This window comes from Leptidea sinapis, chromosome 27 (assembly GCF_905404315.1).
Source record: "Leptidea sinapis chromosome 27, ilLepSina1.1, whole genome shotgun sequence".
Taxonomy (NCBI): domain Eukaryota; kingdom Metazoa; phylum Arthropoda; class Insecta; order Lepidoptera; family Pieridae; genus Leptidea; species Leptidea sinapis.
The window spans coordinates 4863908-4888278 of NC_066291.1; the positions used below are offsets into that span (position 1 = coordinate 4863908).

Below are 24371 nucleotides of genomic sequence, written 5' to 3' on the forward strand. Positions count from 1 at the left end.
TGGTTTTTTCATTTTCCTCCAATATACTTATAAGATGTACAAAGCGTACATAAGAGAAGAACATCTCTAACGGAGATGGATGGAGAGATGGAGAGATACAGCAAGACAGAAAAGGAAAGTGACTCTATAGGTACAGTCTATAGTTTCACCAGTGGGAGGATCCTTTGCACAGGATGCCGGCTAGATTATGGGTACAACTGCGCCTATTTCTGCCGTGAAGCAGTAATGAGTAAGCATTACTATGTTTCGGTCTGAAGGGCGCCGTACCTAGTGAAATTACTGGGCAAATGAGACTTAACGAGCACAGTTGTAGTGCCGCTCAGAATATTTGGGGTTTTTCAAGAATCCTGAGCGTCACTGCATTGTAATGGGCTTTGCCTATCAATTACCATAATCTCTCGTCCCTTATTTTCATTAAAAAAAACAAGTTACAGTAACCCATTTTGATTGACAGCCAGACACGCTTGAAATTAGCTCCTTAGTATTTCGAATACTATTCTGGCTTTTCAACTTTCACCTGCAACCAAGCTGTCGAATGGGCTTCCTTGTGCGGTGTTTCCGGACGATACGACATGGGCACCTTCAAAAAGATCGCGTTCACCTTCCCTAAAAGCCGGTAACCCTCCTGTGATTCCTCTGATGTTGCAAGAGAATGTGAGCGGCACTGACCACTGATAATCAGGTGGGGTCATACGCTCGTTTGTCATCATCTTCGATATAAAAAAGAAATAGTTACCTACTATTTAAGGCACACACTGACAAATTAACATTGATCACGCAATTTTGGACTGTCAGGTTGTCTCTACGCTAGTATATTGGTTTCCATGTTTAGTAACATAAAACCTTATTTAAGTAACTTAGAATCTTACAGATATGTGCTTTTGTCTCCTGTCACCTCGTCTTATCAATCACTCTTACAAGACGAGCAGGACGCTCAGCTGATGGTAATTGATACGCCCTGCCTATTACAATGCACTGCCGCTCAAGATTATTGAAAAATAAGATGTCAAGTCACATAAGATGTCAAGTCTCATTTGCCCAGTAAATTCACTAGCTACGGCGTCCTTCAGACGAAACACAGTAATGTTAACACATCACTGCTTCACAGCAGATATAGGCGCCGTTGTGGTACCCATAATCTAGCTGGCTTCCTGTGTATAGGAGCCTCCCTCTGGTAAATGGTGACTTCATAGGTTTGATAGAATATTAGCCGCCCACCACCCACGCAAAATAGGCATCCGGTAGACGTCGAGTTGCTGATAATAGCCTTAGAATATACTATCGTAAAGACAACCTGACAGCGTCATAATGCGTGACCAATTTTGATTTGTCAGTGGTAAGGAGCTAATGCTAGATGTGGCTGAATAGAACCTGCAATCCGTTGCCTTGTCAAACTACTCCTTATACTAACGGTAGGTGCAAGCATTTATATGAGGAATATGGATGCTTGTGTCCGAGTCATGGATGTTTATATGTATTTATGTATGTTTAAGTAAGTATATTGTATTAAATATATCGTTGTCTTGTACCCATAGTACAGGCTATGCCTAATTTGGGGCAAGATAATTTGTGTAAAAGTGTGTCAATATTTTTATTATTATTAAATCATAAAATGTAACAATACATAGAACAAATTGAGAAAATTGCAAAACAAAAGGACTATTAATGTGTAACATTACGTATTAGTGGTGTAGCGCTTGTTAACACTTGCAATCGACACGTTAGGCTATCAGTTGTCACGCAGGAGTGATATGTGGACGTTCATATTAAGTATATTAATCGTAGGATCGTATGGTAGTTGCTATTGGAACGACATGTGTTCGTATACATTATTCGGTACGAAGACTGCGTACGATACAATCCGGGGTGACATCCGAGATACACAGCCCTTACGAAGTAAGTACAAACAAATTTATACATAACAAAATAAATACATCACCCAGACGTGTGTGTATGTTGTTGGAGTGACTTTAAAGCAATGAATTTCAACGGGGCAACTAATTCACGTTCTCGAGTGAAAGACTTGTGAAGAAAATTTAATAAAAAAGACGTGTGAATTTGACGTTATATATAAGAAGTTTTTTTATGGAAGAGCGTGGGGGTCATTTGATGTTAAGTGATCACCGTCAACTACATTCTCTTGCAACAGCAGAATCACAGAAGTATTGCCGGCCTTTTACAAAGGTATACGCTCTCTTTTGAAGTTACCCATTTATGATCCTGGAAACACCGCACAAGGAAGCTTATTCCACAGCTTGGTTGTATATGGAAGAGAGTTCCTTGAAAACTACATTTGTGAAGGATGCCAGACCTGGATGTCTGGCATCCTTCACCATCGTGGGGATGATATCCCCTAATTTGCGGAATGTCGTGTGAAGAATCAGTTTAAACAGCTCTTCGCACCACTCCCCGTGATAGGCTCCACTTGCATAAACTCTCAGGAAACCCAATTGATGGAAATTTTGAGAGAAGCGCCTTGTGCCATACACGATCAAAGGAATTTATGAGAGCAGATATGTATTAAATCCCATGCTCAGAGCGTCGGTACCGTAAAGGCTACTGCTGTCGCCTCTCATCCGAGAGGTACCGGTTCCATCACCACCCGCCACGTACTAACGTGTTTTTGATTTTCCGAATTCATAAACTGTATACGTTTGTTCGACGCTCTGACGGTGAAGGAAAACGACGTTATTGAAAGTTAACTAACTCGCACTGGGCTAAAAAAAACGGGGCATAGTAGACGTTGAGTAGAAAATGGCCTGTTATTATTTTTCTTAGGTTGGCTCATCATGTCTTAAGATCATCGTCACCATTTGGGTTGCATCTGGAGCGGATGATCTGCCATCACCAGCTTAAATACAGCGCGTCTCTATCAACAGTGGAGAATTTGATAATTTGCTCGGTTAGATCTTGTTGAAGAACGACCGGACGATCTTTTGCTTTCGGTGTTCCCAACCACAATTACTTTTTCCAAACTTTCGTCGCCTCTGCGCAATTGGCCTCTGGCCTGTGAATACATATTTAATTTAAGTTTAAGCATAATAACGAATTCTTAGGTATGGCGCGCTACAGACTCTTGGCGCACAGTATCGATAATAAGTGCCAAGCTTCAGGTTATCATCCTAGAATATATGGGAAAGAGTCCTAGTGGGGATCTTTACTCCATGCAATATTTTTTTTTCCTTACAGTATCTCGGTGAATTTAGAAGATCGAATCTGAGTATTTAACTCAATGAGTTATTAGTTGGACTGCTCAACATTTGTAAGCAAAAAGTATTATTTGGTGTGACCGATGAAAAGACGATGCAGTCCAAAAATAGCCTATAACCATACCAGTGGGAGGCTCCTTTGCACAGGATGCCGGTTAGATTATGGGTACCACAACGGCGCCTATTTTTGCCGTGAACCAGTGTGTAATTACTGTGTTTCGGTCTGAATGGCGCCGTAGCTAATGAAATTACTGGGCAAATGAGACTTAACATCTTATGTCTCACGAGCGAATTTGTAGTGCCGCTCAGAATATTTGGGGTTTTTCAAGAATCCTGAGCGGCACTGCATTGTAATGGGCAGGGCGTATTAATTACCATGAGCTGAACGTCCTGCTCGTTTCATCCCTTATTTTCATAACAAAAAAAAATTTGATTGATCGATCGATCCCGATACATTCATAAGTTTTTGCGTGTGTTCACCACAATTAAAGGTCATTTTCATTTTATAACCTCAAACTGTAATATTTTTGATTAAAATAGCATTTTTAAATTACTTATTGATTACCAAACAACACCACTCCTTCGAAAAGATATTCCTCAAATATTAGTAGAACGGGCGTAAGAATCTGCGCACACCTAAATTTATTACACTACAATAAAAAAAAAAAATTAAAGAGCCCGGGGACGGTCTTTTGATTCCCAGATTGTGATTGCAATTAGAAAGATATCATTTATGCTAAAATAACAAAAATATCGCAACATATGTGTTTTCCACATTTGCTAGGACGCTGTTGTAAAACTTATATTTTCCCAAAGACTTTTCGTACCTATGTTATAGACTTGTAAGTAACCATTAAAGATCCATATGATTTACCAATAATATTAATTCAATTTATTTAGATTGCGAACCCATTTCCGTTTGGATGATGACAAGGCATGGTACCAGACACCCCGAGGAAAAAGAGATTCATCAAATGAGACAGGTTATTAGAGTCAAGAAGCAGATATTAAACGCGCACATGGAAGGTAGAGGGGAGTTATGTGCACAGGTACAGTTCTTATAACATCTTAAAATTTATGGTTAAATACTTACGAAGAACCATGCCTGAAATGCTGGTGCACCGAATGGTAGATTCTCTAATCCACCCAGTATTACCTACACCACAAAAAATATACTATAAATCGATTATATTGAAGTAAAACTTCTTTAGCGGCGTTAAGCACTTTTCTTGGGATGAGTATAAAATATTAAACTCGCGTCAGGACACGTGGCCTGATCGAAAATTCGTTAGACAGTCGTTGAAATTATGGATGAAAGATTTATACTTCTAACTAATTATAGATCGGGTATTTCAATAGTCACCAGTGGTTGAATCATTGTGATTGCGAAGCCGAAACATCGCGAGATTGAGGGATCGAATCTCAGCCGTGAAATATTTTTTGACAGTTTATTGTGGATGAAAGTTGATTCTTCTAAGAGATAAATAAACTTTTAAATGTAAAATAATTGAAATAGTTCTAAAGTGTTAATTTTTTTATGTAATAATTGTCATTTTTGTGTACGATAGCAATAAAATAATATTGTATTGAACCACGCAATTGCGTGGAATTAAACGAATTCGTGCGTAATTATATCCTAACCATTACAAAATATTAAAAAATGCACAAGGTTAATGATGTTATAATAAGTTTTCCCTTCTGCCGGCACTCGCGGAGTGCAACCCGTGTTTTTTTTAACTTCTAAGACTACAAAGTATCGCAATTTAAAGTTGAAACGTGCATAGACTTGAATTTTTTTATTTTGTGCCTAGGCCACCACTAGGTAAGCCCATCTTCTATGTCTAGACGTAGGAAACGTGATTACCCTCCGGGATAACAGCCAGCTGCGATGGTTATGTGGGACCGACACGAAGCTAAGTGCATACCCACTAAACACCACCTGGTGTTAATTTTGGGCAAGTGCTCGCTAAGCCTTCATTGGAGGCGACCTTCTCAGGGGGAGAGAGAGGCAGAAACGGCATTCCCTTGGGAGTATCCGTTGTAATACCCACAACAAGATTGAAGCTAATTTATAAATGTTATTCATTTGCGTATAAATATAAATAGTGTGTTGTAATATGACAAAATTGAATTGTCTGTTTATCAATTTAGAAATGTTCCGGCTAATCTCCAATGCGGCTGGCCCGTTTTGACTTAACTTTTAATTATAAAGTTTTACACAGATGTTTGCACAGAAAATTCAAAATGTGTGTAAGCGAGAATAATTTTCTTTAATTTATTTTAATGGGACGGGATGCAAGTCCACAGACCAATGAAAACAAATACCGATTTAATGATTGCCACGTAAACGAATTAAAATATAGACAGAGACTAGAATAAATTTAAATTTTTTAACGTTTCCTTAATTTTAAATCTCGTTAGGATATAGAAAATCTCTACAAGTGGGAATGGAGAAACGCATTAGATCTTACGCCCTCTGAGCTAACACCTGAAGGCTTTGTCCAGCTGCGAAGCCTGGCAAGTAGACTAGAAGAGAGATACTATAAATTACTAAAGAGTCTAGATGAGTATCAGATGAGAGCGTCGCATGAGGAGAGGACCCAGATGAGCGCGAGCGCCTTTCTCCAAGGCTTGAGGAAGACCAGACAATATTTCAAAATATCTACTTCCTTTCCAAACGACTTAACAACCAGAGTTAGTATGATTTTTATTATAGTGAATGTACTCGTAGGATAATGTTATTATTACGGGACTTACGATATAAAGCTGTGAAAACGTCTAAATAAATTGAGGTTTTTAGTTAACCTCTATTTTGAGCAATGCTCGTACACTAACACAAAGTGACATACAAATCGAGAGTGTAAGACGTAGCTTGTCACACACACTAAAATAAAAAACCTGGCCTGTTTTCATCGATTGTCTAGAAGTAAGAGCCTCTAGACGTTTTAATTATCCAAGACTTAAAGTCGATGTTTCGATTTAATTGATTTATAATTGCATGGATCATGTTTATCACACAACTGCGGTGACGGTGTTGAAAGTCTTGACACATTTAATTTGTAATCAAAATTTATGAACGATGCGGGACTGGAACCGGCGCTTCTCGGGTTCCGAACTGTAAAGAAGATCCTGTAGACAACCTGAGAGTTGAACAAGATAACACGATTTACGATCCATCCACCACCCAAACGGTTGGCTCAGTTGATAAGAGCGCTCTGACGGAACCCGAGAGGTCGCGGTTTCGAGTCCCGCACCTTTAGTTACGTTAATTTGTATAATTAAACCCAGACGTGAGGGATATCACTTTAACAAATTGTAAACATTTCAGCCTTACCGGTATTGCAGGAAACGCTATGAAGACATTCTGATCGGACCAAAAATCCCAAAAGAGATCAACGAGTACATAAACACGGAGGATTTTAAACGAGTCTGTATTCAATTTACTTTTAACTTTTATTTCATGCGTTCTACGGGACATCATCAAATATATTTTGACCGACTTCAAAAGAGTAGGAGGTTCTCAATTTTACGGTATCTTTTATGTTTGTTAGATCTTGTAGAAGCGACAACAGGAGAGTTAAACAAAGACGTATCAAGATTGATGAATTTTACGTCATTCGAACGGTTGGCTCAGTGGAAGAGCGCTCGCACAGAACGCAAGCGTTCGCGGGTTCGAGTCCCGCATCGTTCATAAGTTTATTTTCAATTATAATTTTTCTAATTTATCCCAGAAGTGAGGGCTACTTTAAAAAATAAGAATTGTTTAGACATGATTAAATAAATAGTCATCCATAGTCTCCTTCCAGTTCTTCTTCTTCGCTAGAGATATTTAAAGTGGTAATAAAATCATTAAGAGATACACAATCAACAGGTTAAGATGAGATCTCTGCCCAGCTGCTAAAATATTGCAGTAGGTTTACTTTATTTGTCGAGCTCCTCACGTATCTCATAGTTTCTCAACCTTATTTTGCTCACCGCCCACTTTGAGAATATGTTTTTTTCTAGAGTATTTTCGTGTATTTTTTGCCTTTTTAGATCATATTTTTTTAACTACCCACGCCCCATCAGCGCCATCTCAATGCTCCCTAATTTTCTGTGGGTCTTCGAGTGCCCCCCCGAAAGTCTCAAACGCCCGCAATGCGGCGTTATCGCCTACGTTGAAAACCTATGACGTAAATAAATAAATAAGTATCTAATTAGCTAGGCTATTGGCTAAGGAACGTGTGAACTGTGCCGAAGTTTAAATTACATCCTCAACACCTTTTAAGAGGCGTAGAATACTCAGAGGGTTTAGGCAGGGCAAGCCCTCTGCTTTGAGTTAAGATACTTTAAGACACCCCAACCTGATGCTGGCAATGGCCTCGCACTCCAGTAGGATGTGTTTGGGGTCTTCAGTGGCTTCACAGCAGAATCTGCACAAGTTTGATTCATTTGAATACCCAGAATGAATTTCTGGATATTCAAATTCAAATATGAAAAAAATTCATTTGTTAAATTCACTGTAAAATTTTATAAGCTACTAGCTGACCCGACAGACGTTTTTCTGTTCATATTAAAAAAAACTCCTGCGAGTGGAATTCGATGAAAGGAATATTCCTACCAAATTTCAAGTCTCTACGCCTTATGGTTCATGAGATATCGTGATGAGTGACTATATACGTGGAAATCTCATATATATATACTAGCTGACCCAGCAAACGTTGTATTGCCGACATTAAAATCGCGATAGAAAAGTAAATACAAAAAATTAAAAAAAATATTGGCGTGGACCACCCTTAACATTTAGGGGGATGAAAAATAGATGTTGTCCGATTCTCACACCATCACCTCACTACCCAATATGCACTCAAAATTTCATGAGAATCGGTCAAGCCGTTTCGAAGGAGTTTAACTACAAACACTGCGACATGAGAATTTTATATATTAGATAGAGATTTAGTGCAAGTGAGAATGAAGTACAAAAGTTACAATAACATTCAAAGGAGTATAACAATATTCAGTAAAGGAGATTCAAACGCTTTCCAATACATTCCTGGGTCCAAGTGATAATAAGATGAAAGCAGCACAATTTAAAAGATTTTTTTTTTTTTGAGAGGAGGAAATACGGTTACGTATTTACGCCCCGAAACGGTGCGTAATATGTCGGACTCGCCATACCGACTAAAACCTCCTCTGTGCTGTTAGCAGCCCTGGCTTTCACAGCGAAGTGGGACGTGGGCCGTGGAGGCCGCAAAGACTACGCAACAACAGTCGCGGGGCGTCTCCTAAGGAGACTCGAACCTCAGACCGGCTGTGTGCTTGTAGGAAGGAAGCTCCATCATAGAATATTTTGTAAGATTTGTCAATCTAGGAGCATAGTAATCGAAGATATAAAACTGCTAAGGATTTATCACATACTTATATTAGCTGGGCCAACCTTGGTTTTTTAGATAAAAAATACCTACCTATCTACTACTGTAAAGACATTTTTTTGCATTATAATATAAGACAGTTGGTATTTAGATATAATATAGTATACCTAACTAAAAAGATAGTTTTATTTGCTCCGATAAGAACAATATATACTTACTGGTTTACAGTTCATGTATATAAGGTAATAACCTTATATACATGAACTGTAAACCAGACTGCTAGAGACAACTTTCCTTGGAATTCAATTGGGTAGGTAGTTAACAAGTCGGTTACTCAACGAAAACAACAAGAAACGAAGTGACAATGACGAAGAAAGGAAATGATTTGTCAGACTGTCAATGTCAAAATGAAGTTAGCGTTGAGGAACATGGATTTTACTAGTATCGATTTTTTGTGTAAATCGATTTATTGATAATAAAATAATAGCTCAGTTCTGTTTTTTCCTGAGAAAATAATATATTTCATTCATAATATGGTCATTTGCACATAAACTATGCATCTCACTAATATTATTTAAATTAAACAACTGGATCTTAATGTTATTTTAATCGATTAAATATTCACTCGATTACATTTTAAGCCATTATCTTTGTTTTAACCCTTTTTTTTAAGTATATTTCAACTTGTTAACCATCAGGCCCAAAAGTTCCATTCTCCTTTAGAAACATTAATGCCAACCATCTTTATCATTCTTTACAATATAAGGTATAATAGGTATATAGGTATAAATATCTTTATATTTCCTTACATACAGGTGCAATCTTCGGTGCAGAACAGAACGGGTCTTCTGGAGCCTCTGACGCCGAAGCAAATCCTGTCTCTGTACGACGTGTGTCGTTACTACCGCAGTTACACTGTCCTATTGCAGGATCCCTGGTGTGCTATATTTACTAATCAAGATCTTAAACACTTAGAGTTCGTTGAAGATATACGCCATTACTACAGGTGAGCAGAATTTTTGACGAGAATAAGAAGAAAGAAAGAGAGAAAAAATAATTGATGATTCGGGTTTTTAAAACTTACATGAATTAAAAAAATAATTTTTCCAAAAATACAACAGACTTCAAAAACACTATTCCAAAACAATAGATATAATATGCACTAAAAAGTATGAAAATAATTGCGTATTTTTATACAATCTAATTAATTAATCTAATACTATTCTTGTTATTTTTGTAATCGGTGTCCTCACGGCGCGGCCCCTGCTCTGAGCACATCTCACCTATAACTATGTATGTAGTAACAAACCTACCTTGGCTGACACCGACTCCAAGGTAGACAAGAGAATTATCTTTGTTAACCCAGTTTTATGGTAACAAACATAAAAAAACATACCGACGTATTGAGAACCTCCTCCTTTTTTGAAGTCGGTTAAAAATGATTGACTTTGACCAAAGTTCCCTGAACAGTTTGTTACTTTTAAGTGATATCTGTTCCTCCCTTGGCTTAGTTTATGAAAGCACTGGGATGTAACCCGAGGGGCGCGGATTATGAATCCCCAGCCTCCATAAATTTTGGTACAAACTTTATTTGTATACAAATCTAGCTGTTTTCAATATCAACTTATATTTAATGTTTACAGGAATGGTCACGGTCAGCCAATGAATGCAAAATTGGGAGGTTCAAGCCTCAAAGATCTTTACAATAAGTTCGTGAGAGCAAAGAAGGGAGTGAAATCCTTCTCCGTATTCTTCTCCCACGACACTCTTCTCGGCATGATGTACGCAGCCCTTGGTCTATATAAGGACGACCCAGAAATAACTGGCAACAAACGAGCGGAAGATAGAAAATGGAGAACGTCATACCTGACTCCATACGCAGCTAACTTCATAGCTATTTTGAACAAGTACGTCAGATATCATATTGTACTGGTTGAATTATTAGCTCTTATGAAAGATTATACGAAAAAAACTTCTTTTTAGCACTTAAAATATATAAGGTATTTTAATTGAATGAATCACGTTAAAAAAACAGTCGGTTACTACGGTATGCTTGGCAGACGTGAAACAACTAAGCACTTCGCGTTGCATAGAGACGTCGTTTAATTGTGTGTCTGCTACCACATGTATAGGCCTGTTTGACCTGATTTCTGCCGTGGAATTCCACCTTCACACGGCCGCCACAAATTAGGATATCATCCTTACCATCTGGATGTGTGGCAGTCCTCCACAGTGCGGTTTTCAAAGGAACTTTCTTGGTGAAATGAGCGTTCTTATGCGGCGTTTCCGGGACGATACGACATGGGTACCTTCAAAAAACGCGTACAACTTCCAGGCTGGCAACGCTCCTGTGATTCCTCTGGTGTTGCAAGAGAAAGTGGGCGGCGGTGATGACTTACCACCAGGTGACCCGTACTTTCGCCTTTACCATAATAAAAAAAAAACTCACAAATTTCGTATTAATAAAAAATATGGAGTAAATTCATTTTTGACGTTTTGCTTTTTTGGTCACTTATTCGTCACTGATTATTATTTATGATTCAATTTAACACTGATTCGACTTCTTCGTCACAACAATAAAGCATTCATTACAGTAATTTTTCCGTCACATCAAACATTCGTTGCCTGTTCATATATAATTTATCTGAAAAACTGGAAATATGAAATAATTGCTTTGAATGTTATTTTGTCCTCATATCACATCTTTCGCTGGCTCCCAAATTGGTAAAACATAAAATTAAAGATATTGGAATTTATTGCAGATGCAAGAACCCCACAGGCAGTACCTACAAAGTTCAGTTCTTTGTCAATGAAAAGGAGTTAGAGGTGTGCGAGGGAGGTCCATGCAATTGGATACAATTTGTTGATAAATTTAAAAACTTTACCCACAGTAATTTAGATTTCTGTCAAAACGTCTCAAATAAACAATTTTAATAGTAGTAAACTCAGATCCTCGTCTAGACATAAGTTCTGAAATAGCCTTAACACATGATCGTGTTTGATACGGCCGAAACATCAGACGCGGTCTAGTTGAGTCGCATTGTCCATCGCTAAAATTCCAATCGCCAATCCATCTGGACCGTACCGAGTACGACCCTGGACCATTTGGTGCGAGAAGCCCACCGGACTGTCTGATGGTGCGCTGTACCAAATCCGATTATGGCATCATCATAGATAACCTGATTCCTGCCGCCAAATTCCACCTTCGCACGACACGCCACAAGTTAGGATATCATCCCCACCATCTGGATGTGTGGCGGTCCGGTACAGTACGGTTTTCAAGGAGCTTTCTTCCTCGTACTACAACGCTGTGGAATGAGCTTCCTTGTGCGGTGTTTCCGGGACGATACGACATGGGTACCTTCAAAAAAAGCGCGTACACCTTCCTTAAAGGCCGGCAACGCTCTTGTGATTCCTCTGGTGTTGCAAGAGAATGTGGGCGGCGGTGATCACTTAACGCCAGGTGACCCGTACGCTCGTTTGTCCTCCTATTCCATAAAAAAAAGAAGATAATTAAAGAAATTGAATCAATGGACCCTCCACCAAACACGTAGCGCACTGATTCGATCCGAACCGATCGCCGACTCAAACTCTCAAAGCAAAGCGTTCTCAGAGGTTGTTACCAGCCTAGCGAAACTCTCTAAGAAAAAAGCACTTGTATAAAACGTGCAGTCATTGATAGATTGACAGATGACGGCTATAATCTTGTAAAAAACTGAGACAGCCGAAATCCACTACGTTCTAAGCAACTGTTCGCTTTCAAACTTAACCGTATTATACTTTGTCACCTATAATCGTCATATAATCGTCGTAAAATCTCACTGCACGTTTCATCCTAAACTAAATTAAAATTTTTAGTAAGGTGGTACTGCCTCTTATTACGTAGTATTTACCTACAATTTGGTAGTTACGCTAGGGGCTGGGTGTGATAACAGTGTAAACGACAGTGTCAATATACATCTGACGTTAGTGACAGCTGATGCTTCGTTCACTCTTATCAAACGCGCCGTCATACACAATAATTTCTATGTTTGTTAGTTTCATGTTAAAAACATTCATATTAAATATTTATTTTTTTACAAAACTACATTTACTCTTTGAAGTTATACTTCTTTTGGCGCGATGGAGAAAAATGATGAGAGTGAATTTTTACGATGCGCGCGCACACCGACACCTTAATTTTACATCGTGAAGTTAGTTCTAGGTGGCATGAAAATCGATAACTATGTTCTAGTTGTATATTCTAGTATTTTTATATTTAGAACAGGTGTTTCGTAACAGTATAGTTAAACAGTGTGAATAAATTAATATTATTTTGGTGTTTTTATTAAATCAATTTCATATACGTCGGTGATAGTATTTACTTATAATTTGTGATAAAACTGTTTTGAGTGCATATTTTATAGATTTGAGGTTATTTGTCGGTATGTATAATTTATTTACATCGTTAATTAAAAATTTATGTATAAATAAAAAAAAAATCTATACTTGTTTATATTAACCTTAAATGCTGAGTGTTTATACTATCTTTGATCTTAACTATTTGTTAAAATTTGATTTATTTTTCCATACGCCTAAGAAGTATAACTTCTAACGTGTGTACACACACTCTTTTGTTTCTTTAGAAAAAAACAAATAAAATATATAAAATATATTAATCTAAAATTATATTTACAATAAATATATTACAATTCAGTTTTAAGTTATTATCATTTACATTAAGTATCTAACTATGGTGAGAGCAGCGAATAATATCATACTTCCGCTGATAGCTACTGAGGAGCCAGTCACAGGCTCGTCTGGTTGTCTGTAGTCCCGTCTGCAGAACTCCAGGGTGGTGTCAGTGAAGGGTGTGAAAATAGAGGAGAATTGCTCCCACGAGCAGCCCTCGAGAGGACACAGCGACGTCAACTTCTCGTTTATGAAGAACTGGACACGGTGTGACACATCGTTTGCAGTCTCACATCTAAATACAAATCTATATTAGATCTCAGCGCTGTATAACTTCCCAAAAACTTTGACTCGGGAAGTTCTCTTTAAGATTCTCAAATCATCAATTTACCTAAAACTGAAATAGCGCCCTTTATGCGGAAACAGATCACATATTAACAGATCAGATATTAATAATAAAAATATATTATTGATTTTGATGAGAAAAAGTAACGAAACAAGTTAGTTGTTCATCTGATGATTAGTGATACGCCCTGCACATTATATAAGGCATCCATTGACATACAATAAACAATTAGACTCCCATTTCCCAAACGCCTATTAAAAGTTCCGAGCGGCGTTGTATATAGGTATACATTAACTTATACAGATCTCTATAAAACATTCATTCAAATTAACACTTTATATCGTGGCAGTAATGTTCAAAGTCTATTTATTGTATACTTACGCTCATTAGAAGCTCGGAAGCGAATACGAGGCAAGAAAATTTTGTTTTAGCAATTTAAAGGTAACTACTTACGTAAATGATTAAAAGTGTCAAGTTATTTACATAATTTTGTTAATTTAATGGGGCACTAACCTGAAAAACGACTCTCCATCCTTTTTAGTTTGGATTATATGCTTTTATTTGGACAGTTTATCATTGAACACTGTCATTGCGTGGCGTTCTATTCAAAGCGCGGTCGAAACACAACTGAATGAAATCTGCTAATAGACGCTAAGTTTTGCTTCAGACAATTTTGAGCGTGATTCTGAGTCCAGTTGTTTATTGAAGGTCAATGGTCATGAGCCCGGTAATTTCATTATCTACGGTGCCCATTATACGAAAACACAGCTGTTGAATGAAATGTGCAAAAAAGTCCCCCTCTGGTATATCATTATCAACCGGAAGACGTCCACTGCTGGACGAAGGCCTCCCTCAAAGATTTCCACAACGATCGGTTCTGCGCTGCCCTCATCCAGCGTATTCCGGCGATCTTGACCAGATCGACGGTCCATCTTGTGAAGGGGCTTACAAACACTGCGTCTTCCGGTACGTGGTCACCATTCGAGTGCATTACTGCCCCAACGGCCATCTGTCCGTCGAAATATGTGCATTGCCCAATGCCACTTCAGTTTCGCAATCATTTGGGCTATGTCGGTAACTTTGGTTCTCCTACGGATCTCCTCATTTCTGATTCGATCTCGCAGGGAAACTCCGAGCATAGCCCTCTCTTGTTCTCTCTCTCTCTTAACTTTCTCATAAGGCCCATAGTTAGGGACCACGTCTGCGTATCGTAAGTCATCATTGGTATATTATAGTAAATTAAACAAACCTGTTTAAAACTGCCATAATATTAGTTGAGAAGGGAGCAATTAAACTGGTCCGCCACTGCCTGTTGGGGTTCCGTACTGCCGCCGCTATACCTTCAGGGTCTCTGAACAGACCAAGCGCACAGAAGGTCATCTCCATGAGAGTGTCGTGAGCGAAGTACGACACGAGGTTCCTGCCCTCGCCCTGTACTGATGCGGCGAAGTTCTCGTACATATCTCGTAACACAAAGTGGCCGAGCTTGGCGTTTATCTAAAATAAGGGTAACATTAACGTTATAAAAGGCATAAAGGCATAAAAGGCATAAAAGGCATTTATTTTCTCAAAATTGATTCCTTTAGAATTCTTTTTGATGTCATTTCTTATACTACTAGATACTACTACCGCTTCGGAAACAAATGGCGCTCTGAGAGAGAAGAAGCGGCGCAAGAAACTCTCCCAGCATTCTTTTTTTTTGCGCTCTTTTCAATAAAAATATACAATATTGTACAGTTGCTATAAAATAATCACAATCTAGTCCCAGGCTGTCCGATCATTTAGATATTCAGCAGTGGAGTAATAGGATTTACGACAGAGCCATTTTTTTATAAAACATTTAAATTTATTTATAGACAATGCCTGAACAGTGGCTGGGACTTTATTGTAGAAGTGTATACATTTACCCTTAAAGCTATTATGTATCTTATGAAGCCTACTAGAATTAGTTACAAGCAATCCCTTATTTCTAGTGTTATAATAATGAAAATCACTATTAAGAGCAAAAAGGTGACGATTTTTGTGAACATATATTAAATTTTCATAAATGTACTGACAATAAACAGTCATAATATTTATTTCTTTAAATTTTTCTTTGAGAGACTGTCTATAACCAAGCTGATGTATAGCACGAACAGCTCTCTTTTGCAGAGCAAACACTATATCAATGTCAGCAGCATGACCCCATAGTAATTTACCGTACGTCATGATGCTGTGAAAATAACTAAAGTACACTAATCTAGCGGTCGCAACATTCGTGTACTCTCTAATCTTTCTAACTGCATATGCCGCAGAGCTGAGTCTATCTGCTAGATGGGTAATATGTGGACCCCACTGAAGCTTTTTATCTAACGTGATACCCAGGAAGACCGTAGTGTCCACAAGTTCCAATCTCTGGTCATTTATAAGTACGTTGGTTTGTACCTCCGCTGTGTTTGGTGTAATGAACCGTAAACACTTTGTTTTTTTACTGTTTAAGTGCAGATTATTCGTCTCAAACCAACGCACTATCTTTGAGAGTGCATTGCTTACCTCGTCATCAATATCCGCACGTCGCTTCACTTTAAAAATAAGTGTATATATAGTCTGACAATTTCGTGCGCGACCATCCCAATGAGTGACAGACGGTGGTGGGAACGGGGTACTAAAAATGTCAGCGGGTAGCGAGTTAACGGCCGTTCCCAATAATCTGAAGATGTCCCAATATACCCGATAAGTCATTCTTATCGCCTTATATTGGGACGCGTGAATTGCAATATCCATACAAACTTCTATCACTGGTAAGCTATACGTCCTTCCATTGACAGACAGCGTGTATGGTTAAGAAAGTACGGATAAGTACAGACGGTGGGAGGTCGGGGCGTGTGTCTGTGCTAATGCACAAATTGCGACCCTCGCTGATTGTCAAAAGACGAGCTACTGGGCGTCTGTGCGCAAGCAATTACGGCTTACAGTGGCTAGCTCTGACCAAAGTTGAAGAAGCAGTTGATATTATTGAAAATCACTCAAATATTATGTTGGTCCCAGAAGTCACTCTTGAGGATGTGCAAAAAGATTTATTCTAATTCAGTACATGGGTCTTATTAATTTTTCTTCAATATTAATTTATTTATTCTATGATTGTGAATTAACATTACGGTAATATTCACACATACTAGTCTTTGCTACTCTTCAATAAGAGTAATAGAAGAAGTTGGAATTTTGTTTTTTTTTTCTCAATAATCCAACACGTTTACAGTCAAAACATACATTTTGAAGAGTTGAGGAAAATACGATATCTCACCAAGTAGGTAAGGGGGGTTGAAAAACTCTCATAAATGCCTCATGTCATTAATGGACACCCCCTAACACAAATTGAAAGTCTCATTATAACAATATTACATGTACCTTGATAATATAACGGTATCTTATCAAAGATCATATCAATATCTTATAATGTTTGATTATATCAAGTACATCTTGTGTATTATTATGTCATCAAATTGATATGAACTATACGTAAGTCATACTGGACCTTACTGGTTTCTAGATTCTTGTTTTAATAAATAAAAATATTTAATTTCAAAAGAAATATATCAAAGCTTCTTTGTCACGGAAACTTTAATATGCTATGCATCATTATCTTGTATATATAGGAGATAATGATGCATGGGTTTTGACTGATTTTGCGCAGGCCACTTAGAATTTTAGAGTGTTACTAGCTGACCCAGCAAAAGTTGTATTGCCGATATTAAAATCGCGATACAAAAGTTACTGTTGATCGCAGATTGGTGAAAATTTGAAGTTGTATGTATTTTTTAATGCTGACTCATAATCAAACAAATTAAAAAAAAATGTAAAAAAAAATAAGATTCGTGTGGACCACCCTTAACATTTAGGGGGATGAAAAATAAATGTTGTCCGATTCTCAGACCTACCCAATATGCACTCAAAATTTCATGAGAATCGATCAAGCCGTTTCGGAGGAGTTACGTCCCGCACACCGTGACACGAGAATTTTATATATTAGAAGTAGTCTAAGCAATTCTGTTATTATATGTTTTAATAAATGGGCTGGGAGTTTCTTATCACTTCTTCTTGCCATGTCAAAGCTCCTTTACGAACTGATGTAGCTTTTTTTATGGAAAAGTAGGACAAACGAGCGTACGGGGGCACCTGGTGTTAAGTGTTTACCGCCGCCCACATTCTAGAGGTTTATTTAACTTGTATCAGACTTTTGAAATAATATTAATTATATTTTTGAGCTCGAAGAGCTGATATAAAAACTTTTATTATTTTGTATTAGTAATTACAACTAGAGACAAAGAGCGTGTACGCGCGAGCGTTATACGCTTTCAGGGATCTTTCCAGTACGTAACAAAAGGATTAAGTAAACAGAAATGTATGAAACAGATGTACCGTGGAAGCATATCCATTGCGTTGGAAATGCCTGACGTCGTCTCTATACTCGATGACGACGAGGTCTTCATTGGTGAAGGCTGCACACCACGGGGACCTAAGGGTCGGGCTCCAGGAGCGGTAGAACCGGCACAGTTCATGCAGCGTGTACACCTCGGCCGCTGTCAGTTGTGTTGGGATACCCAACCGCTTTTGCACGCCTTGCTGCATCTGTGTTGACAACTTCATTTACAACATCCATAACTTCCAGAATAATAATACAGAGATGCTAGTATAACACTATAATCTTACTTAAATGAATATAGAGGTAAGTTTTGATTAAATGAGGAGACCCGTAGGAGAACCAAAGTCGCCAATATAGTCAACATTTTTACGAAACTGAGGTGGCAGTGGTCTTTGGGGCAGTAAAGTCCTCGAATAGCGACCACGTACCGGAAGACGAAGTGTTGGTAAGTCCACTAGAAATGGACCGATGATCTGGTCAAGATCGCCGGAATACGTTGGATGAAGGTAGCGCATGACCGATCGTCGTGGAGATCTTTGAGACAGGCCTCATGTCCAGCAGTGGACGTCTTCCAGCGGATATGATGATGATTATGATGAAATGTTATTTATATAGGATGTCACTAGGTGGGTATCACAGAAAATTGAAATGTAACACCCGATGTGAAAGAACATGGAGTCCTTAAATACATATGGCTCAGTTTAGGCTCCAGTCTCTCGTAATAATCTTTGTATTTCCTAAGAGTATTACTCTAGAGAAAATAAAGGGTCAAAGTACCGAGTGTGATTGTGATATCATTCACTGTTTTTGGTTAATTCAAGAATCCTGAGCAGTATTGGATCACAGTACAAGTACCTAATAGAACAGTAACATAGCTCAGCGGTCTCCATGAAATTTATAACTACGTCTGGGCGGGCCGTGGTTGGTACATGCAAAAATATTGACGACGCGGACAGCGCGGTACAGCTATTTAACTCGGACAGATACCGAACCTGACTTGGCGGCGCACGGCATGGCATTCAATAGTTTTGTCTCCCCAAGATTGCTTAGCGGACGTGTTAATCGTGTGCATGTATGCGTGCGTCGATTCGGTCGCTCTAGTATGAAGTTAAAATACTGTTCCATTACTGTATTGAGATTGCATTGTATAATTAATGGAGAAGGCGTATTATACTTAGTCTGGCCATAAATACTGTTACAATTAAAAATACACAAAATGTTAAATTTAAATTTGGAATCTGTCATTTTTATATGATTGTTCATTGAGTTTTCTCATTTTGGCGCCAATATATTGTACAATATTTTGCGATATGAATATGGATTGGGGTGATAAAGAGAACCGAATCGCTGTGATTGCAGTACACAAAGTAGGTATGGAGCCAAATGCAATATTTAAAACTCTCTATACGCTTGGTATTATTAAAATGTTTGTGTACCGGGCTATAAATAGGTACAATGAGACCTCCTCTGTATGTGACAAAAAACGATCTGGCCGCCTACGTAGTGTTCGTACGAAAAAGGTGGTCAAAGCAGTAAGGGAAAAGATTCAAAAAAATCCTGTACGACTGCAAAAGATTTTATCACGGGAGATAAAGATAGCACCTAGAACGACCAGTTTGAATAACTGGATCGATACTGACCCAATTTCAAATTATAACTAAGAGAAATCGTCAGCTTATGCTATAGTGGTAATAATATAATGCAGAGAACTAACCGCTACATATTCTTCAGTTCTCCAGAAGGCTTCGAGCTCATCCGCCAAGGGTTGACCTCCTTTCACGTCTTCTTGATAGCGGTCACAGTTATCATAAGGCTGTGAATTTAATATACATTGAGTTCTCTAAAATTACACTAAATAAATAGTAAATGAAACGTTTGATCGCCATGACTCAAGTTCGATTTGTTTTTATGCTTTTAACTTACTTTATTACTAAGTTAATAATAATAATAGTGATACCCCTTTACACAAATTATCTTGCCCAAAACTAGGCATAGCCTGTACTATGGGTACAAGACAACGATATATTTAATACAATATACTTACTAAAACATACATAAATACATATAAACATCCATGACTCAGATACAAACATCTATATTTATCATATAAATGATTGCACCTACCTCTAGCTTAGTAGTCGGGGTCACTATCCATTCGGCTATATGGCTCGTCGATTTAGGGATTTTATCATAGATTTTTTACTAGGAATGTATGCTGCTCCCTAACCAATACACACTAGTCATCTTCAGGACTACCGATCATGCAAAGGGTCACCTGAAACTTTGTGATAACCAGGACCTAATTCTTGGCACGTGAGAGGAACCACAACAGCGCCGCCGATCTTAGCGTCAATTAAACACTCATGCGAATAAAAAAACCAAACAAAATGATACGTGGCGGGAAAGAGGCTCATAAAGTGATCTATTTGAACTGGAATTTAAGATTAGCTAAGTTATAACTAAGATTTCATTATACTAGTAACTAAGTACTACTAACTAGATTATAGATTATGTCTGTATCATACAAATTCCACCTTCTATTTATTTTATTGAAATTTCTCTAGAACTGAACTTCAGACCAATGAATGTAGTGTAAAAATAGATTCTATCTCAGTCTCTCATGTGTTAAATATGTAAAATGATATCTAAATTTGTGAAGCATGTTTACAGGACAAAACTTACTCGAAGCATATCATCCCGTTCCAGAGGTTCATCAGCAGTCAGGTTGAGGTTTGTTCCTTCGGTCAGACCATGAACGAACGCCATTGCACTGGCTACCGTTCTCTGTTTGTACGTTGGTCGAAAGTAGAAGTGCTCCTCAGTTCCTGCTAGCAAATGAGGATACTTTTCCCTGATCCTCTTTGCCATATCGTAGATCTCCTCGTAGCCAGTCCCTGTTAGATATGACTCTGACACATCCATCGTGGAGTTCCATGTCCACGCTCTTAAGTCTTGTATGTCCTGTTCAGGTACAGAAGGAATTAAGAATGTGTATAATACGTAATGCAAAAAACCAGTTCGGTTTTTATCATACTCAGCTTAGTTTTACGTAAGTAAAGTCTGAGCAAAGTCTAAGTCTATAGATCTCAGCCTAAAACAATAATGGCAATATAACCTGAGCGCACAGGGAGTTGTTTCCCGCCTCGTAGCTGGCAATTATCTCGTGTTTTATCTTGGCTTGGAGCTCGTTCATCTCTCCGGTGACCGTGCCGCTGGGATTCCGGTTTCCATGGCGGATCAGAGCCCACACGCTCCTCACCTCGCAATCTACAATTTACAATACATGACCTTTGCTATACAGGATGCTTTTTTGAGAGGGGCGGTGATGGCCAAGTCAAGCCAAAGACCCAAAAATTCTGAGCGGCACTACAATTGCACTCGTTACCTTGAGACATAAGATATTAAGTCTCATTTGCCAGGTAATTTCACTAGCTACGGCGCCCTTCAGGCAGAAACACAGTAATGCTTACACATAACTGCTTCACGGCAGAAAAAGGCACCGTTGTGGTACCCATAATTTCCTCAACTAGTAAACACAACAGCAATAGATAAACTTACCCTTTCAATCTTGCTACGGAGATGCCGTTAGAGATGTTATTCTGTCTCGCACACTATGTTAGTCTGTACGCTTTTTTTATGGAAAAAGGGGGACAAACGAGCATACGGGTTACCTGGTATTAACTGAGCACCGCCGCCCACATTCTCTTGCAACACCAGAGGAATCACAAGAGCGTTGCCGGCCTTTAAGGAAGGTGTACGCGATTTGAATGTACGTTTGTCGTATTGTCCCGGAAATACCGCACAAGGAAGCTCATTCCACAGCTTTGTAGTACGTGGAAGAAAGCTCCTTGAAAACCGCACTAAGGAGGACCACCAAACATCCAGATGGTGATCCAGACGCTTAGTATATTATCTGTCTATAATACAGTTTGTACATATTCTGTACATCAAGCAAGGTCTCATAGCTTACTTATCATCGACTGCGTAGACTCAATACTGGGTTCACAGTGATATCGACTATTATAAACGTTGATTCAAATTAGACTACTAATTCTATTTGATACTGCTTTTACTCCTGTGCGCCTTGTATCTCAGATATTTGCAGCACAGTATCTGAGACACAAGGGTCTATTTTTTTTACCATCGCAATTAGAGCTTAACAAAGTATAGGTATAAGATATTCCCACCTATCTATTGACTCATCAAGATATCTCTGGAATCATAAGGCGTAGAGACATGAAATTTAGTAGGAATATGCCCTTCGCCAAGTAGAAATCAGCTAAGAAACTTAGGAAGTTCGACCCGTTTTTTTTATTATGAATAGAACAACGACTGTCGGGTCGGGCTAGTAATAACAATACACAAATTAACAGCTTTATATCTGTCACCTTACATAACAGTGAGGCACCAAAACAAGCCGGTAAACGTGTAAATACATAGCCCCACGCATATACTTACACTAAAACAAGACGTACGCCGCCATTATGAGATTTGCCATCGTCTGTGACAGATCAGTTTGCGTCGCAATAAAATATTTTAAAAATGCCGTCGTGCGTTGTGAAAAAGTGTAAAAACAATACTATAAAAGTATTTGTGGGTATATTATCTATATAGAGAAATAAGACAATGTTTTACAGAAATTGCTAATTATATTGCCTAACAAAACATCATTTATCTGTAATTTAATGTAAAAGGTTTCATCTCCATACATTTTTTTGCAGAGCATGAGAAAATTTAGTCCAATGCAGAGCGCTCGCGCGCCTAAATAAATATTTTAATAAAATTGTATGGCACCTGTTGTAGTCTGCTGTTGACATTAATGCTTTCCTTGTTTAGTCAAAATTGTTTTGTTTCAGTCTAATATTAAAATAAAGAAAAAAAGAAATCTGATAAAACAGCGTGCCTGCATAAGAATTTTTATTAAGAAACTAACTAAATTCCATTACATATTGCTATATACATTTTTTTGTTTTCAAAATACCATTTATATCCACTTTAGCCTCAGTTCATCAGTTCTTCAACATTGACAACATACCCAACACAGACGGAGCACCGTCTTCAGTTGGCAATAAAACATCTAAAGGAGGTCTAGTGAACATAAAAAAGACTTACTCGGTATACTGGGAAAGTCTCTAATATCGCCCCGAATAGAGTCATACGGTGTCTTTGTTGCGTACATTAAATACGGACATTCTGAGTTCCAGTAACATGACTTGTCACTTAACACTACATTAAACACAGCTAAAAGTAACAGTATAATCTGATATGTATACATATTGCGATCTACTACCGGCATAGTTTGTGAAAACGTCTTATATAGATTTAGATAAATCAATTTTAGGGCGTGAACACACAATAAATTTCATTTTTATTTTATTTCACTTACATAGACTATATATAGATTTTACCAGTGGGAGGCTCCTTTGCACAGGAAGTCGGCTAGATTATGGGTACCACAACGGCGCCTATTTCTGCCGTGAAGCAGTAATGTGTAAACATTACTGTGTTTCGGTCTGGAGGGCACCGTGTCTAGTGATATGACTGGGCAAATGAGACTTAACATCTTATGTCTCAAGGTAACGAGCGCAATTGTAGTGCCTCTCCGATTTCTTGTGTTTTTCAAAAATCCTGATCGGCACTGCATTGTATTGGGCAGGGCGTATCAATTACCATCAGCTGAACGTCCTCCTCATCTCGTCCCTTATTTACATAAAAAAATGATAAAAAAAGCTATTACATACAATAATGCATGATATGAATGAATTATACATGCTTATATATTTTTCTTCACTAAGGTTGAGATGCATCATATTAGCAGTTATAGTTAAGGTTTAACACGTTCGTTGCATTACGAGATCTATCAGATCTCTTGCAGGACTTTTGTATTGTGCGTTGAATATAATAGTGTTGTTTCACTCCTTGCGGGAGGATCTAACGTGTAAAGTTCTTTAGGTATGAGTAGGACAAATATACATATTTGCTTCCTACTTAAAGATGAATTCAAGGACATTAAAAAAGAAATTAGAGATGGATTAGGTCCCTAACGCACAGTACTGTAATTATTTTCATTCCTTGCGTTAGAAGATATGTCGGTACTCGTGGAATCGTACGCCTCGTAGACGCAAGAGAGGGAAGGTGGGCGGCGCGGGCGCTGCGTGACTCGTTTTAGTGTTGTCCTAGCATCGACGTGGGAGGTCGAGACCTGTGACATCCAGCTTTTATTTAATACCTCCGTATATTTTTTTAAAGAAACAACAGCCTAAGAACAAAAATATACATAAGACACTCGAATAATGAAACTAATAAAATTAGATTCCATCGCATTTACTTCACTGACATAGTTGCATGCTGATTATTTATACAATGCACTTTATTACAGAATTACCCGGAGG

General features: G+C 38.2%; 2 protein-coding genes across 4 annotated transcripts; one reads left to right on the forward strand and one right to left on the reverse strand.

Annotated features, from left to right (window-relative positions):
* The first annotated feature begins 38 nt into the window (after window positions 1-38).
* LOC126972814 (multiple inositol polyphosphate phosphatase 1-like) lies at window positions 39-12949 on the forward strand. 3 transcript variants are annotated; one of them, XM_050819886.1, is made up of 7 exons: window positions 39-1412; window positions 4110-4258; window positions 5631-5903; window positions 6538-6636; window positions 9376-9566; window positions 10204-10467; window positions 11323-12949. In XM_050819886.1, exons 1-7 carry the CDS (start codon window positions 1355-1357, stop codon window positions 11492-11494), a joined length of 1206 nt encoding a protein of 401 aa, XP_050675843.1. In that variant the 5' UTR covers window positions 39-1354; the 3' UTR covers window positions 11495-12949. The 3 variants fall into 3 exon arrangements, with proteins under 3 accessions (XP_050675843.1, XP_050675844.1, XP_050675842.1); XM_050819885.1 differs by lacking the exon at window positions 39-1412 and adding an exon at window positions 1500-1896; XM_050819887.1 differs by lacking the exons at window positions 39-1412; window positions 5631-5903 and adding an exon at window positions 1499-1896.
* Window positions 12950-13196: 247 nt separating this feature from the next.
* On the reverse strand, window positions 13197-23252 carry LOC126972813 (multiple inositol polyphosphate phosphatase 1-like). Its single transcript, XM_050819884.1, has 7 exons — window positions 23092-23252; window positions 21095-21246; window positions 20662-20940; window positions 19694-19792; window positions 17976-18185; window positions 14827-15074; window positions 13197-13526 (listed from the first exon to the last, which is right to left on the reverse strand). Exons 1-7 carry the CDS (start codon window positions 23156-23158, stop codon window positions 13274-13276), a joined length of 1308 nt encoding a protein of 435 aa, XP_050675841.1. The 5' UTR covers window positions 23159-23252; the 3' UTR covers window positions 13197-13273.
* Window positions 23253-24371: the final 1119 nt, after the last annotated feature.

Excerpts from the sequence above, each read along its gene's own strand:
- LOC126972813 (XM_050819884.1), bottom strand. The coding sequence starts at position 23,158 with ATGTACGCAACAAAGACACCGTATGACTCTATTCGGGGCGATATTAGA. Across the intron at positions 20,941-21,094 it reads ACAACTCCCTGTGCGCTCAG|GACATACAAGACTTAAGAGC; the intron begins GTTATATTGCCA and ends GTACCTGAACAG. Across the intron at positions 13,527-14,826 it reads ATTATGGCAGTTTTAAACAG|ATGTGAGACTGCAAACGATG; the intron begins GTTTGTTTAATT and ends ATTTGTATTTAG.
- LOC126972814 (XM_050819885.1), top strand. The coding sequence starts at position 1,752 with ATGTGGACGTTCATATTAAGTATATTAATCGTAGGATCGTATGGTAGT. Across the intron at positions 5,904-6,537 it reads CAAACGACTTAACAACCAGA|CCTTACCGGTATTGCAGGAA; the intron begins GTTAGTATGATT and ends TAAACATTTCAG. Across the intron at positions 6,637-9,375 it reads ACACGGAGGATTTTAAACGA|GTGCAATCTTCGGTGCAGAA; the intron begins GTCTGTATTCAA and ends CCTTACATACAG.